The sequence below is a fragment of the Balaenoptera borealis genome, assembly GCF_965194805.1.
Source record: "Balaenoptera borealis genome assembly, chromosome: 8".
Lineage (NCBI taxonomy): Eukaryota > Metazoa > Chordata > Mammalia > Artiodactyla > Balaenopteridae > Balaenoptera > Balaenoptera borealis.
In genome coordinates, this window is record NC_138865.1 from 9,636,616 (window position 1) to 9,650,034 (window position 13,419).

At 38.1% G+C, this 13,419-nt stretch overlaps 1 protein-coding gene across 5 annotated transcripts in view; it reads left to right on the forward strand.

The window, feature by feature from the left end:
* Nucleotides 1–13,419, forward strand: part of KIF13B (kinesin family member 13B) — a 192,235-nt gene that overhangs the window by 83,537 nt on the left and 95,279 nt on the right. For all 5 annotated transcript variants that reach the window (XM_082402760.1, XM_082402761.1, XM_082402762.1 and 2 more), the window contains 3 exons: nucleotides 1,304–1,516; nucleotides 3,105–3,215; nucleotides 8,145–8,279. In XM_082402760.1, coding sequence (XP_082258886.1) covers nucleotides 1,304–1,516; nucleotides 3,105–3,215; nucleotides 8,145–8,279 — 459 coding nt within the window. The remainder of the gene's footprint in view (nucleotides 1–1,303; nucleotides 1,517–3,104; nucleotides 3,216–8,144; nucleotides 8,280–13,419) is intronic.

Sequence of the window (13,419 nt, forward strand, 5' to 3'; positions counted from 1 at the left end):
GCCATCGTTTGTTACCTCAGAGTTTCTCTGGGTCAGGATTCCAGGTGCAGCCGAAGTGTTCTGGGCGGGGTCTCTCCCGCGGCTGCAGTGCTGGCGTCGTCTGGGGCTGCCGTCCTTGCCGGGCTGCTGAGGTTGGATCTGCTCACCTGAGCGCTTGTGGGCAGGTGTCAGAAGATGTGTTTCCGATCTCACTCCTGAGGTCTCTTCCTAGGGCTGCCTCACCTCATGGCAGTGGTTTCCCTGAGTGAGAGAAAACACCCACAACAGAAGCCAGTCTTTTATAATCTAATCTCAGACGTGTCAGGCCATCAGTTCTGTGTTCTCTTCCTTAGAGGCAGATCAGCAGGTCCCGGCCACACTCAGGGAAGGGGAAGACACGGTGGTGTGAATTCCAGGAGGCGCACATCTCTGGGGGCCATCTCAGAGGCCGCCTGCGCAGCTGGATTTCATGCAGCCTTTGTGTGGCGAAGCGGCGTGGGGTAGACTTGACTTCCCAAGTCCTGTTTTGTAATCCTGAGTTATGTCTAGTTATTTTTTAATGTTCTCAAGGGGAAGTCGTTTTTTGAATTTGTTGAAGCCCATCCTAAAGTCCCTTTAGCGGTTTTCTGTAATGGAGATGAATGTCTTTTTTTCAGCATCCTTGTCTGAACTCTAGAAGCGGTTGTATAGAACTTGAAGCCTGTTTCAGTAGTTTTTGAAGTGCTGTCAGATGGAATACGATGAAGTACCTTCACTGTATCTTTTGTTTTCTAAGACTGTAATTGTACCTTATGTTTTAAAAAATTTACAAGGTGCTTGATAGCATTATAACAGCACCACTTTCTGAGCCTTTATTTAGGCTTCACAGAGACTCCAGGTACATGGCGTTATGGAGTAGATTGTAGGTAATCACTCTTTGATCAAATACTGTTACGACTGTTCAGTCTTCTCAGGGAGGTTTCGTAGGCATTTAAGAAAGCATCCTTTTTTATTCTGAGCAGTCTGCTGACTTATGGTATCATGTTGCCTGTTAAAAGAGGACAAATTGACTTAGAATTAATTTTTATTAAACTGAAATAAGTGTGGGCTTCATTGTATTTCCCAGTTCTTTCTCAAAAACCAAAGCTCCCTTTTGCAGAAAAGTAGCTTGCCAGCGAAGAAAGAGCACGGGACTGGGAGCCAGTGTACCTGTACTTAAGTCCTGGCTTTGTCCTTAAATCTGTGTTTGACCTTGGGACATTATCTCATCATGTGGGGCTTCAGCGTTCCCATATGATGTTTTCTTCCAGCTTTAAAATGGTATTCAATTTCTTTTCTCCTCCAGGACAGTCTTGGGGGTAACAGCAAGACAGCCATGGTAGCTACTGTGAGTCCGGCCGCTGACAACTATGATGAAACCCTTTCAACCCTGCGGTATGCAGATCGTGCCAAGAACATTGTGAACCACGCTGTGGTGAATGAGGATCCCAATGCACGGATTATCCGGGATCTCCGGGAAGAAGTAGAAAAACTCCGAGAGCAGCTAACCAAAGCAGAGGTATGAGGCACAGCTGAGCAGCATTATGGGTCTAGGAAAATCTAGTAAAGATAGAACTTGAATTTTCTTCCCCCAGGGCCATAAGTGATGAGTAGAATTTTTGAATTTCCTATAGGAAGAGAAATTTGAGATGAGTAATAAAGGAAGACAGATAAATTGTCATAGTTGAAATTTAGATAGTTTTTACAGGTGTTAAAGGATTGAATAGGAGGAGAGAATAAGGGGAATTGAGAAAAATGTTTCTTTCCACAGTATAGGCAGCAGATGAGAAAAGAGGTACAGTAGAATAGGGTAGAGAAAGAGAGATGCTTGAAACTAAAATAGATACAACTTAATAGTAGTGCAGCAAATGGTGGCGAATGCGCATAGGCTAATTAGAAGAGGAATCAAACAGATTTTTGTTGTATCAGATGTTCACAGGTTGAAGTCCAAACAGAAATCCTAAGGAGGTCTTGCACACCATAATAAGCTAGTTTTTCCATGTTATGGGTTAATTATGTTCATAGGAAAAAATATAGCAGAAGTAGCCATCTGTTTAAAAGTGTTCTGTTTCACTATCCTTTGTACATTCTATAGTGTATGATATTTATGTTCCATTACTGAATTTAAAACCTACACAATTCTAACCAAAAATCTTTTTTAAAATTTTTAAAGATTTATTTTTAAAAATTTATTTTACTGAGGTATAGTTGATTTATAGTGTTGTGTTAATTTCTGCTGTGCAACACAGTGATTCAGTTCTATACATATTCTTTTTCATATTCTTTTCCATTATGGTTTATTACAGGATATCGAATATAGTTCCCTGTGCTATTCAGTAGGACCTTTTTGTTTATCCATTCTATACATAATAGTTTCAAATGCTTATCCTTTTATCAAAAATGGGATAGAGTGTCAGATTCAGGATCCCTACTTTAATTAACATTTCTGTTCCCATGATTTCCAAGCACTGTGGGATTCTTTCTTGGGCCTGAGACCATAGCCCTCTTCTTTCTCATGACCTGTTTTCTGATAGTATAACAGTAAATTACATGGTCAAAACAATTATCTTGATTGTATTTTTGCCTGTTGAATCTTATCCTGTTTTTACAGGAATAATTTTACAGTTCATCAAGATTCTTTGAAAGTTTGTTTCTGTCTTCCTGGTATCAATAACACCATCCAGTTTTCAACATGTGCAAATTTAGTCTGCATATATTTGAAGAAATACCCAAAGTCATCAATAAAGAGTAGAATGAGTCACACATATGCGTCTAGACCTATTGAGATTTTAAAAAATAAGCCCTTGGTAGCTTGAACTTTTTATCTCCCTAAATGTAATTAGATCTCACAGTAACAACAGGTTAGAGAAACGTGAAAAGGTTAAGTCTTCTTTCAAACCCACTGGATAACTGGGTGAGTCTGTGGGACCCACACGGTCTGGATGCTGCGGGTCAGTGACAGTCCTTGTGTCTTAGGCAGGTCAGGGACCCCAGCGAGCTGCAGAGCTAAGAGGAGTCAGGTTGTTCGTCTTGTCCTCCTGGATTTCGCGAATTCTTTTTTCAGGGCATCGTACAGACATTCCATGAAATAAACATTTTGCTTGCAGGCAATGAAATCTCCAGAGCTGAAAGACCGGCTGGAAGAATCAGAGAAGCTAATCCAGGAAATGACTGTGACCTGGGAGGAGAAATTAAGGAAAACCGAGGAGATTGCCCAGGTTCGTGCTTCCTGCTTAAGGAGAGAGAAACGTCGTGGCAGTTTGCGCAGTGCAACGCAGCGCATGTTTCTGATTTCTTTTTGATTTTTAGCTTTGAAGATGGAGAATCTAGCGGATTAAGATTTAAATAAGATCTAAATCCAGGAGTCTGTACTTTACAGAGTTCATTTGAAGGATAAAGACATAATTACAATTAATGGATTGTTCATTATGTAAGAAAAATATTTTTGGTGTCATAAAATTTTTTAAATGATATAACTAGCCATTGGCTCTGAACACCCAATTCTGTTAAGTGCTTTGCAAACGTAAGGAACTTACCCAACTGCAAAATTATTCGTAGTAGATATTTAGGCTATGAGCTTCTTGCTTCCATATGACAACTCAGTAAAAGTAATATGAAATACCTAAATCTGAGGTGACTGTCTCTCATTTTTAGACCATTAAATATAAAGTGGTGAAATCTTCCAGTGGGTGCATTAGCACTTGGAAAAAATCCTAAAATGTCCAACTGTGTGCTTAGTAAAAGGTTTACTCTGTGACTTTCCTCTTAGATGCTTATTCAGCCTCTGATTTAGAAATATATATGATAATGTGGAGGTCAGTACCACACTGAGCAGTCTTCTCATGATTGGATAACTCTGATGGTAACTATTTAACTGAAATCTTTTATTCTTCCATTTCTGCTCATTGGCCTTAGTTTGTTCTTCCAAAGCTAAGAGAATAAGTGTCCCACTTGTATGCAGTAAGTAATAATAACAATAATAACCAATACTTATTGGGTACACGTACATGTTGGGTCCTATGCTAAGCGCTTTTAAATATACAGTATTTTATTTAATCCTCCCAATAGCCCTGCAAGATAGGGTCTGTTATTACCCAGATATTGAAAGTCACCTCTACCTCTTCCCCTCCTTTTCTAAAATTAAAAATTTCTTGTGTTTTCAGCTGTTCCTTGTATTAACAAAATAGAGCTTGCTACTTCTTTTGTTACCCAGTAGATTCCATCTTTCAATGTGCTCTCCAGAATCAATTGATACATCAGATGTTGTAGGACAGTACTATTATTATGTAGCATAAGGTGGATGTTAGATTTATATTAGTGCAGACTAGGATTTAAGTTGATTTTTAAACATTTTTATTACAGTCCTTTTCAAAATAAGTAAAAATATGAGTGTAAGAGTGTAATAAATCCACATGTACCCGTTACCCAATTTCATTAAAGACCAACATAAGACCAGTCTTGTTTTATCTGTATCCCTGCACTGAGTTATTTTAAAGCATATCCCTCAAATTACAGAGAAGAGAATACACCAGTGTATAAACTTTACTTCTCATTACATATTACACTTGCTGTTTTTCATAAATTAAATTCTTATTTAATGAGAATTAATTCTAATTATCATCCAGTTTGGAACTAATTTTATATGAGCATTTTTGAGCTGCTCTGAAAATAAAACATTGACTTTGAAGTGCTATCGTACTTGGGTTGCTTTGCTCTGATGCAAAGCAGGGGAGGTCTAAGTGAGAGTGTAGTGCCGATGCGGCTTATCTGTAGCATCTTCCCTCGCCTAGCCGTCCTCTCCCTCGGTCATGTGCCCCTTTTGAGGACAGCCTGATTTTATCCAACACCTCCTTGAGCACCTTATCTTTCCAGGCCCCCAGGCTTCCGTGCTGCTGAGCTTTCTTCTCCTCTCTCGCTGGTCTATTGGTCACTGACCCCTTTGCAGTACAGACTGGCGTTTCCTAAAATGTATCTCTGGCAGTATAGCCACAGACGGTTAATAAGCCTTATGGGGAAAAATATGGTTCATGATCAGATAACTTTGAGGAAACCTAGGTGAACTCAGCCAAATGGATTTCTTCTTTGAAGAGCTTTTTGGGAGTCTGTTCTAAGTCAGCCAGACTCTCAAAGTCCCCTGGGTTCTGTGGCATGTTCCTCTAGTATGCCCGCCCCCAGAGATTGTCCCTGCCAGTGAATCCTGTGGAAGCTGTCTGTACCCTTTTGACCCTTAAATCATGAGTACTTTATTCACTATTCAGTTTTTTGTGTATACTTTTAATTATCTAATGAGTTTGTAAGGTTCTCAAGAAAAAAGGCTGTATCTCTTAGTTTTTGAAACTATGTGCTCAGTGGTATTTTTGAGTAAACAGTCAGAACTCAAGTTGACTAATTTCTCAGCCCAGTGACATATCTTTGATACCAAATTCTCTTGTTTTCATCTTTTATGTTCTCAGTAAAGAAATATACACTTACGTGAGATAGATCAAGGGTTAGCAAACTAAGCCCTTGGGCAAAACCCGGCCTGCCACTTCTTTTCATAAATAGTTTTATTGGAATGCGCCATGCTCATATGTTTTTGTATTATTTATGGCTTCACAGTTGAATAGCTGTGACAGAGACCATAGGACCCAGATGACTAAAATATTTACTGTTTGACATTTTATAGAAAAAGTTAACTAATCTCTGATATGAGAAGCAGTATTTAGTAAACGTAACTATATTTTATCATACAATACTTGTTTATTCTTTGAACTGATTCCTAGATGTTGCAGACTTTTGTCATTTTTTAATGATTAAAAACTTCAAAATTTTTGGTGGCAGATGTAGCAACGAATTGACAGTTTTTCAATGCTGTGCCCTTTGGTTTAAACAAAAATTTTGTGATATTTCTACCATTATAAAATCTCAAATGACAGGAAAATGCTTAAGGAAGTAGGATAAAACAGTAGTTTACTATAACTTCTAACTTAGACAATTATTCATTTATATTCCTTTCTCTGGCATAGATTTGCTCAATGACCTTGGGCAAACCTATATTCAGTAACATTCATTCCATATTCAATTATCAATATTGAGCAAAAGTCAGAGAGTTGTTATTGGAGAGTGTGGGAACGGTTGGAAGTAAGTAAGTCTGGCCATTATAGGGCTTTGAATGTCAAACTAAAATTCTTAGATTTCAGCAGTAGGAGCTAGAAAGATTTTGATTTATCTGTTAAAACATTTAGTATATGCCATGTACTATATAAGTATATCCTGGCTGTTTTATATGTACATTATCTCATTTAAGTCCTGTCTTTTCCCTTACTCTGAGTGGCTTTACCTTTGTTAAGTCGTATAGTCTTTTTCAGGCTAGTCTTTGCCTCTGTATGAATTAAAATTTTGCCACTAGATGACGGTAACCAAACTTCTTCTAAATCTTTTAATTATTTCCATAGTGAAAATTACTAGAGTCCTAATAAGAATATAAGTAGAAGAAACTATTGTATTACAAAAGTAGTATTTACTTATAGAAAATACAGAAAGATTATTATGAAGAAAATTTAATTGAACAGATCCAGTCATCCAAAGAAAACTACTGTTAATATCTCTGTGGTTTCTTCCAGGTTTTCCCAGTGCACAGATTAATATACTAGTTATACCCTACATTTTAAATTTAATATTAGTTCATGAACGTCTACCCACTTCATTCGTAGTTTACAAAAAAAGACATTTTTATAGAGAAATGTTTCTTCTCATTATTGGAATAATTCTTTAATTACACCAGTATCCCTTTGTAAAAGAGCTTTCCCTCAGTAAGGGACCATACAAGATATATTAGAATTGCTTTCTTCATTTTAGGAACATGGTTCTTTATTGAGGATAATCATTGCTTAGAATTGAGTGCCGAAAACTAATGGCTAGTGCTAAACTACTCAGCACTTCCGAAAGAACCCAATAATGTTTTTTGTTAGAGAATAGACTCGATTCAAAGGCCCAGAGCCAAAATATCCCCTTCAGTATGTTTGTAATAGTATTATTCTAGGGGTGATTGACTGAGTTGCAGTGGCTGTATAAATTAGGATGTGTGCCTAGAAATAGCAAAATTCTAAGGCTGCAGTTTAACTATACTGCAGACTTACTGTGTGGCCCTAGTTAAATGACTTAGTTTGTCTTGTCTTTCCTCAGAATCAGAGGTTGTTGATGACTCATCACTATTTGCTATTTATACATAGTTAAAGACGCCCTGCTCTGCCCCGATTCATATTTCTTAGTTATAGAGCATGGGTTGCAGGATTCATGTGTATCTCCCTAGGTGCACGCATGTGTATGTTGCATGAACTCACAGATAGGTAGGCACGGAAAGGAAAGGTTCACGTTCTTATGAAAATAGGGCTTTACTGAATATGCAGATTTTATTTCGATAAATTCACGACACCGACGATTTGAGTGCTCTTGTGTGTTAGGCACTGTGCTAGGTGCTAGGAATACACAGTGGAGAGATAGGGTCCCTGCCCTCACGGAGAAACGGTCGAGTAAAAAGTTACCAAGTTTGAGAACAGGTGTGCTCCAGATAGGAGGAATCGGTGAAAAACCCTTAAGCTAGAGAGAGCGTTCTTGAGACTTTGAGGGCCCTGGAAGATGTTCCACTAACTGCGTACAGGCTTTGAGAGTAGGGGTGACAAGATGTGATGATGGTGAGTAAATGGGCCAGATTGAAGGGCCGGGCCTTGTGGGCTTGGTTGAGGGAGTTGGGCCTTTATCCCTGCTGGAGACCCACTGAGGACATCAAGCAGCAGAGTGTATTAAATACTTGGCTTTTCAGAAAAGATCACAGTTGAGTAAAACACACTTATATTTGCTCATATATACAGAATTAAATGTGAAAGGTGAATTCAGGATGTTAGATATTTTCAAGAATGAAAAATGAGAACTTAGTATATTTGGTTGCTATTTGTAATGGCTTTATTTTTGAAATTAAAAAATTTTACCTAACAAAGCAATATTATAGTTTAGAAAGAGAACAAATGCAGTAACCTATATAATAATACCATGTCCTAAGATAACATATTTGAGTTATAAAGTTATTTAATAATTACTATAATATATGACTTTTTATATCTTGCTGCCTCAATAGCTGTGGAATTAATACTTCTCTAATGCATTTACAGGAGCGACAGAAACAGCTTGAGAGTCTTGGAATATCTCTTCAATCTTCTGGAATTAAAGTTGGGGATGATAAATGTTTCCTCGTTAATCTGAATGCTGATCCTGCTCTGAATGAACTTCTGGTTTACTACTTAAAGGTGAAATAATAGGCTTTTCTACTATTTCCTACCACAAAATAGAGCAGCATTTCACAGTATTTTTTTTTTATACTTGGAGAACCATATTCAAAACTATGAGTTAGCAAATTGTTTTTATTTGATTAAGCTGGAGTATAGAAAAATCTTGAGTTTCTGAGATCAGTTTCTCTTTGTAGTCTTTGAGTGATGTCATTCAACCTAGTAAATATAAAAGATGATATTCTGATATCATTTCCAACAAATTAAGTAGCTTAACTTTTATCGTTTAATGTGATTAAACCCGGGAGTTAAGTAGATAACTTTAAAGCTTAAACAGTGACTTTTAAACTAAACGGTTTCATCGGTAGACTAAAGCTTTTGTGATTTCTATGAAGCACAGCTTTTGGTGAGTGGTTTCTTAGCTTACAGAGAGATGTTTAAAGAAAGTTATTAGGACCACTTGATTTGAAATTCGTGTTTCCAGTAACTCTTAGGAAAATTAAAAATTTTGGATTATCAACTTATAAAAAAAGAGAGTAGGTCACTTAGAGACTGAGAGGGTCAGAGTATGGAGCAGAAAAAACCAGACATTCATTGAAGTCTATATACATTGTATATATGTATATACTCATATACATTGAAACCTATAGGTTGTGGGATGTATCAGGAAGACAAGAGACAACTTTGGGATGAGCATGATATCAGACACTCTATAAATTATAAGGAGTTTGCCAAAATTACCTTTGCCAACCCTAGAGCATAAATGAGTTATATAATGGACTATATGACTGATGTATGGTTAATGAATATTTAGGAGGAAAATTTTTCCCCTCATAGTATAGGAACTATCTATGTGGGTTTAACTAAGTTAGTGACTAGGACAGTAAAGATGTGAGCTGGTACAGTTGGAAGCAGCTTTAAAATTAGGGAATTGTGTCATTTCACTTCTAAAGAGACTGAAGAATTCACGACACGTTGGCTGGTCTCCCAGTTTTTATCAAAGGTATCTGGGGTAATTGCTTTGTGGTATTTTGATGAGGCCCTGTTATTCATAAGTATCTTATACCATGTTGTATTACACTGTGAGTTAAATTGTGTGTTTGTTGCATATAATCCTGTGTGCACACTCAGGTGCTGTGTGTAGTGGGAGCAGTGCTGGGGTAGGAGGGAGATGCCCTGAGTTTCTAGTCCAGCACCACTGCTTGGCAGATATTTGCTCCCAAGTCCTTTGCCCCCCACAGTCTACAGATTCTTCCTCTATAAATGGAAGTTTTCTGTGTCCGGCTACCTCACAGGGTTCCTGGAGGATTAAATGGGATTTGGCATATAGAAGCACTTTATGAACAGAAGCACTACCCACATATAAATTATTCCACTTACCACTTTCTCATTTGATACTCTGGTACCTGATTATATTATCCTTGTCCTTTGGAAAAAATGACATATTAGCACGTCTCTCGCTGTGCTTCTAACAATGCTGGCAGCTTTTTGTGTTAGAGTTTCAGCTGTAGCTATTCATATGCTTTAGGAGAGATGCAGTATTAGAATAGGAGTTAAATATTCTGCCCTTTTAGTTTTCAGAACTGTGAGTTCTTTTTCTTTCTGATGTGATGAAGTTCAAATTGGAGCACACAAACACATACACCCAACAAGAAAAAAAAGCCTGATTCATATCTGTTCCTTAACTGAAAAATTACACAAAGAAAACTATTTAAAGACTTTTGGAGAGCAGTTAAAATATTTCTGGTCATCTTGTGTGGAGGTGTTGGGATTCTGTTTCAGACTGTGTGGTCAACCCTGTTTTGGCAGAGTTTGAAGCAGTGTTGGTTCTTCACTGCCCAAGCTAAACCCATGACAAAAGTGATATTCATGACAAAGCATATTCAAAAGGATGATCTCAGTCCAAGAACAGTTTTTGCTTCAGTAAAGTGATACCATGATGTGGGATGGAGGAATTTAGAGGCCGAGCGTTTTTTATTTCTTTGCTTTCAAATTCTCAAGTCGGTTTACATGCTGGGCAGATGACCTCACGTCAGTGGGTGACTTTGAGCACCCCATGTATAAAATGAGGCCCCTGGATTAAATTACCTCTAGCATTCTTTCTAGTTCCAGGTTTTGAATGGTTCTCTTCTAGAATAGAATCCTCCGTTTATTTGTTCTGTCTGGAACTTGCAGAAGCGAAGTATGGTGGCCAAACCATAGGTAGAATGTACCTCACAAGGTAATTTTGCATCTAATTTGCATAGCCAGGCGGCTCTTGCTTTGCATGGTTCCAACATACACAAATTCCAGTTAACGTGAGTTAGTAAATAATGTTGACGTTGCGGGCATTCGTGAGCTTCTAGATGTGCAGCCAGAGGAAGTTAGTGAAGGTGAACTTACCGATGTGAATAATGAAAGTGGTTGTGACGAGAAGACTGCAGATGTCTCAAAGGGAGTGACATCAGAAAGCACTTCACATGAGAGGAGCTCTTGGAGATACTTCGCAACATTGAAAGCACAAAGGATAAAATGGTAGAAGCTTAGAAAGGAGTATGACAGTTCGCCAAGGCGTGGAAGATACGCTCACTCCCTGCTGTAAGATATATGTTGAGAAGAAGGCAAACACTGTTCTAACTACTATCGGTACATAAGCTTTTAACAAAGAAAAAAATGCTTTAAATTTCAGTGTTTCTAATGTTCTAAATGACAGTGTACTAAATAAATACTAGTTTAACTGGTTTTTCATTTTCCTATACATTTTAACAGTAAGAGATTTCTTCATGTTTTTACTGGACAGTTTTAAATGTTACAGAATTATTGCAGTTTTCCCCACTGATTATTAAGATCTCCTTGCTAAATTATTTTTACAGTCCTGCACTCTTGTGCAAAGCGAGGCCTGCCTGCAGTTCTGAGGTTGACTTGGAGATTGATTTATATTTTTAAAAATTTGTTATTTTTAAAATTTTTGTACAAGTTTTAAAGGTTACACTCCATTTAGAGCTATTACAGAATGTTGGCTATATTTCCCGTGTTGTAGATAGGCTACATTTTTGTAGCCCATCTTACACCCAATAGTTTGTACCTCCCACTCCTCCCCCCCATATCACCTCTCCCCGCTGGTAACCACTAGTGTGTTCTCTATATCTGTGAGTCTGCTTCTTTTTTATTATATGCATTAGTTGGTTATATTTTTTAGATTCCACATGTAAGTGATACCATATAGTGTTTGTCTTCGTCTGGCTTATTTTCACTTAGCATAATGCCCTCTGAGTCTATCCGTGTTGCTGCAAATGGCAAAATTTTATTCTTTTTTTTTTATGGTTGAGTAGTATTCCATTCCATTCCACATCTTCTTTATCTGTTCATCTGTTGATGGACACTTAGGTTGCTTCCGTATCTTGGCAATTGTAAATAATGCTGCTATGAACATTGGGGTGCGTGTATCTTTTTGAATTAGTGTTTTTGTCTTTTTTGGGTACATACCCAGGAGTGGAGTTGCTGGGTAGTTCTGTTTTTAGTTTTTTTGAGAGACTTGGAGATTTATACCAGCGTAAGCCAAGCTTCTAGAGGGAAGAGCTGCTCCCCTCACCTTAAAAATGTTATGCTAGTAATACACTTTTTTTTCTAAAAAGTCTTGTAAGAACATATTAGAAAACGAAAGGGGGATTAGTGCCCAAATTTCAACAGCCAGAGAAGACCACAGTTAATATTTAATATTTTTATCTGTATCTTCTGGATCTATTCCTCTGTGTGTGTGTGTATTTATAGTGATACGTATTTTTTTAATTACAGAAATAGGATTACAGTATGATTCCAGTCACACCTTTGAATTATCCACCAAATCGTTCAGGAAAGCTATTTTGCTTGTGCAGTTCTGGATCTACTCTTTTCACAAGTCAGCTACTAATGGCTGGGGAAGCAAGGGTGATTCTGAAGGATGTGGGGCAAATTATCACACACACACACTTGATCAGGATTTGTACCAGTGATTCCACAGCAGCTTCAAAGCACACGTACGTAGGGAACAGTCCTAGGGGGAGCGTTGCTCCCATTGGCAGTAAGCTGCCTGCCAGCATTCAGTCAGTGGAGGAGGCGATCAGCAGAATGGCAGGGCCACAGCCATCCCGCGTTGACAGAGCTGTGGGCCAAGCTTCAAGGGGCCCAGGACGAATAAGACAGCGGTGTGGCCGTGAGACGTGCCTGGTTGGAGGCAGTTTGACTCACCTAGAGTAATATTTGAATTTGTAAAAGACAGAAAGGTACCTTTCCTTCCTTCCTCACCTCCATTGCCCAAAGGCTGTCTTCAGAGTCCTGGTTCTGTCAAGCCAGGGCGATTTTGTTTATTAAGGACTATTGATTATTTACATATGTAAAGAGCAACAAATACTTCTCTGCTTATTGCCCCTGGTACTTGCTTTCCTCTTTCTTCAGAAACTGTCTGGGAATACTGATAAGGCTGAGCTATCATGCTGGCTGTGCTAATGTGCTACCCCTCCTGCTAGCAGGGTGGGAAAAGCAGTCTGTGAAATATGCCACTTTCCATCTCCCTCCCCCACCCTCTCCACCTCCCTCTCTCTCTTTTAGGACTCAGTTGATCAAAGGGAGATTCTCAAAAGAGTCGTCATGTAAGTAGTTGCTTTATAGAGGAAGCAAGGTACAGTAAATTCAGAGAAGAGTTAGCTGATCATCTCCAGTGAAATTAAATTAAATGGATGAAAAAAGGTGTCTGCTAAAGTTTTCCCTAAAACTAATATGCTTTAGAGTTATTATACTCACATATCACATAGAGACTGAAAAGGTATCCCTGATGCATTGTACTTTTCACAGCATTTAGTTACTCACTAGGTAAACTTCTGTACCAACCTATGATAAGTTTCTTTCTCTTCCTCATCAGTATTTTTATTGCAGTGCTTAGAGCACCATAGGAAGGACTTATCAAGAAGCTTATTGTCTAACTTGTTTAAGCATCAGACAGTTATGGCTTTAGCAGAGTTGAGCTTTTAGAACCCAATGTTTGAGAGTCAGGCAAATCATTATCTAAATCAGAATGGATTATAACCTCAAATGAAACATTTAAGTTGTCATTTATAATAAGCTCTACATTTGGGACCTTGTCTATCTTCTGTCTCTAGTGGCTCAGTGCCCAGCTCAAAATAGGTGCTCAGTATAATATTTGTTG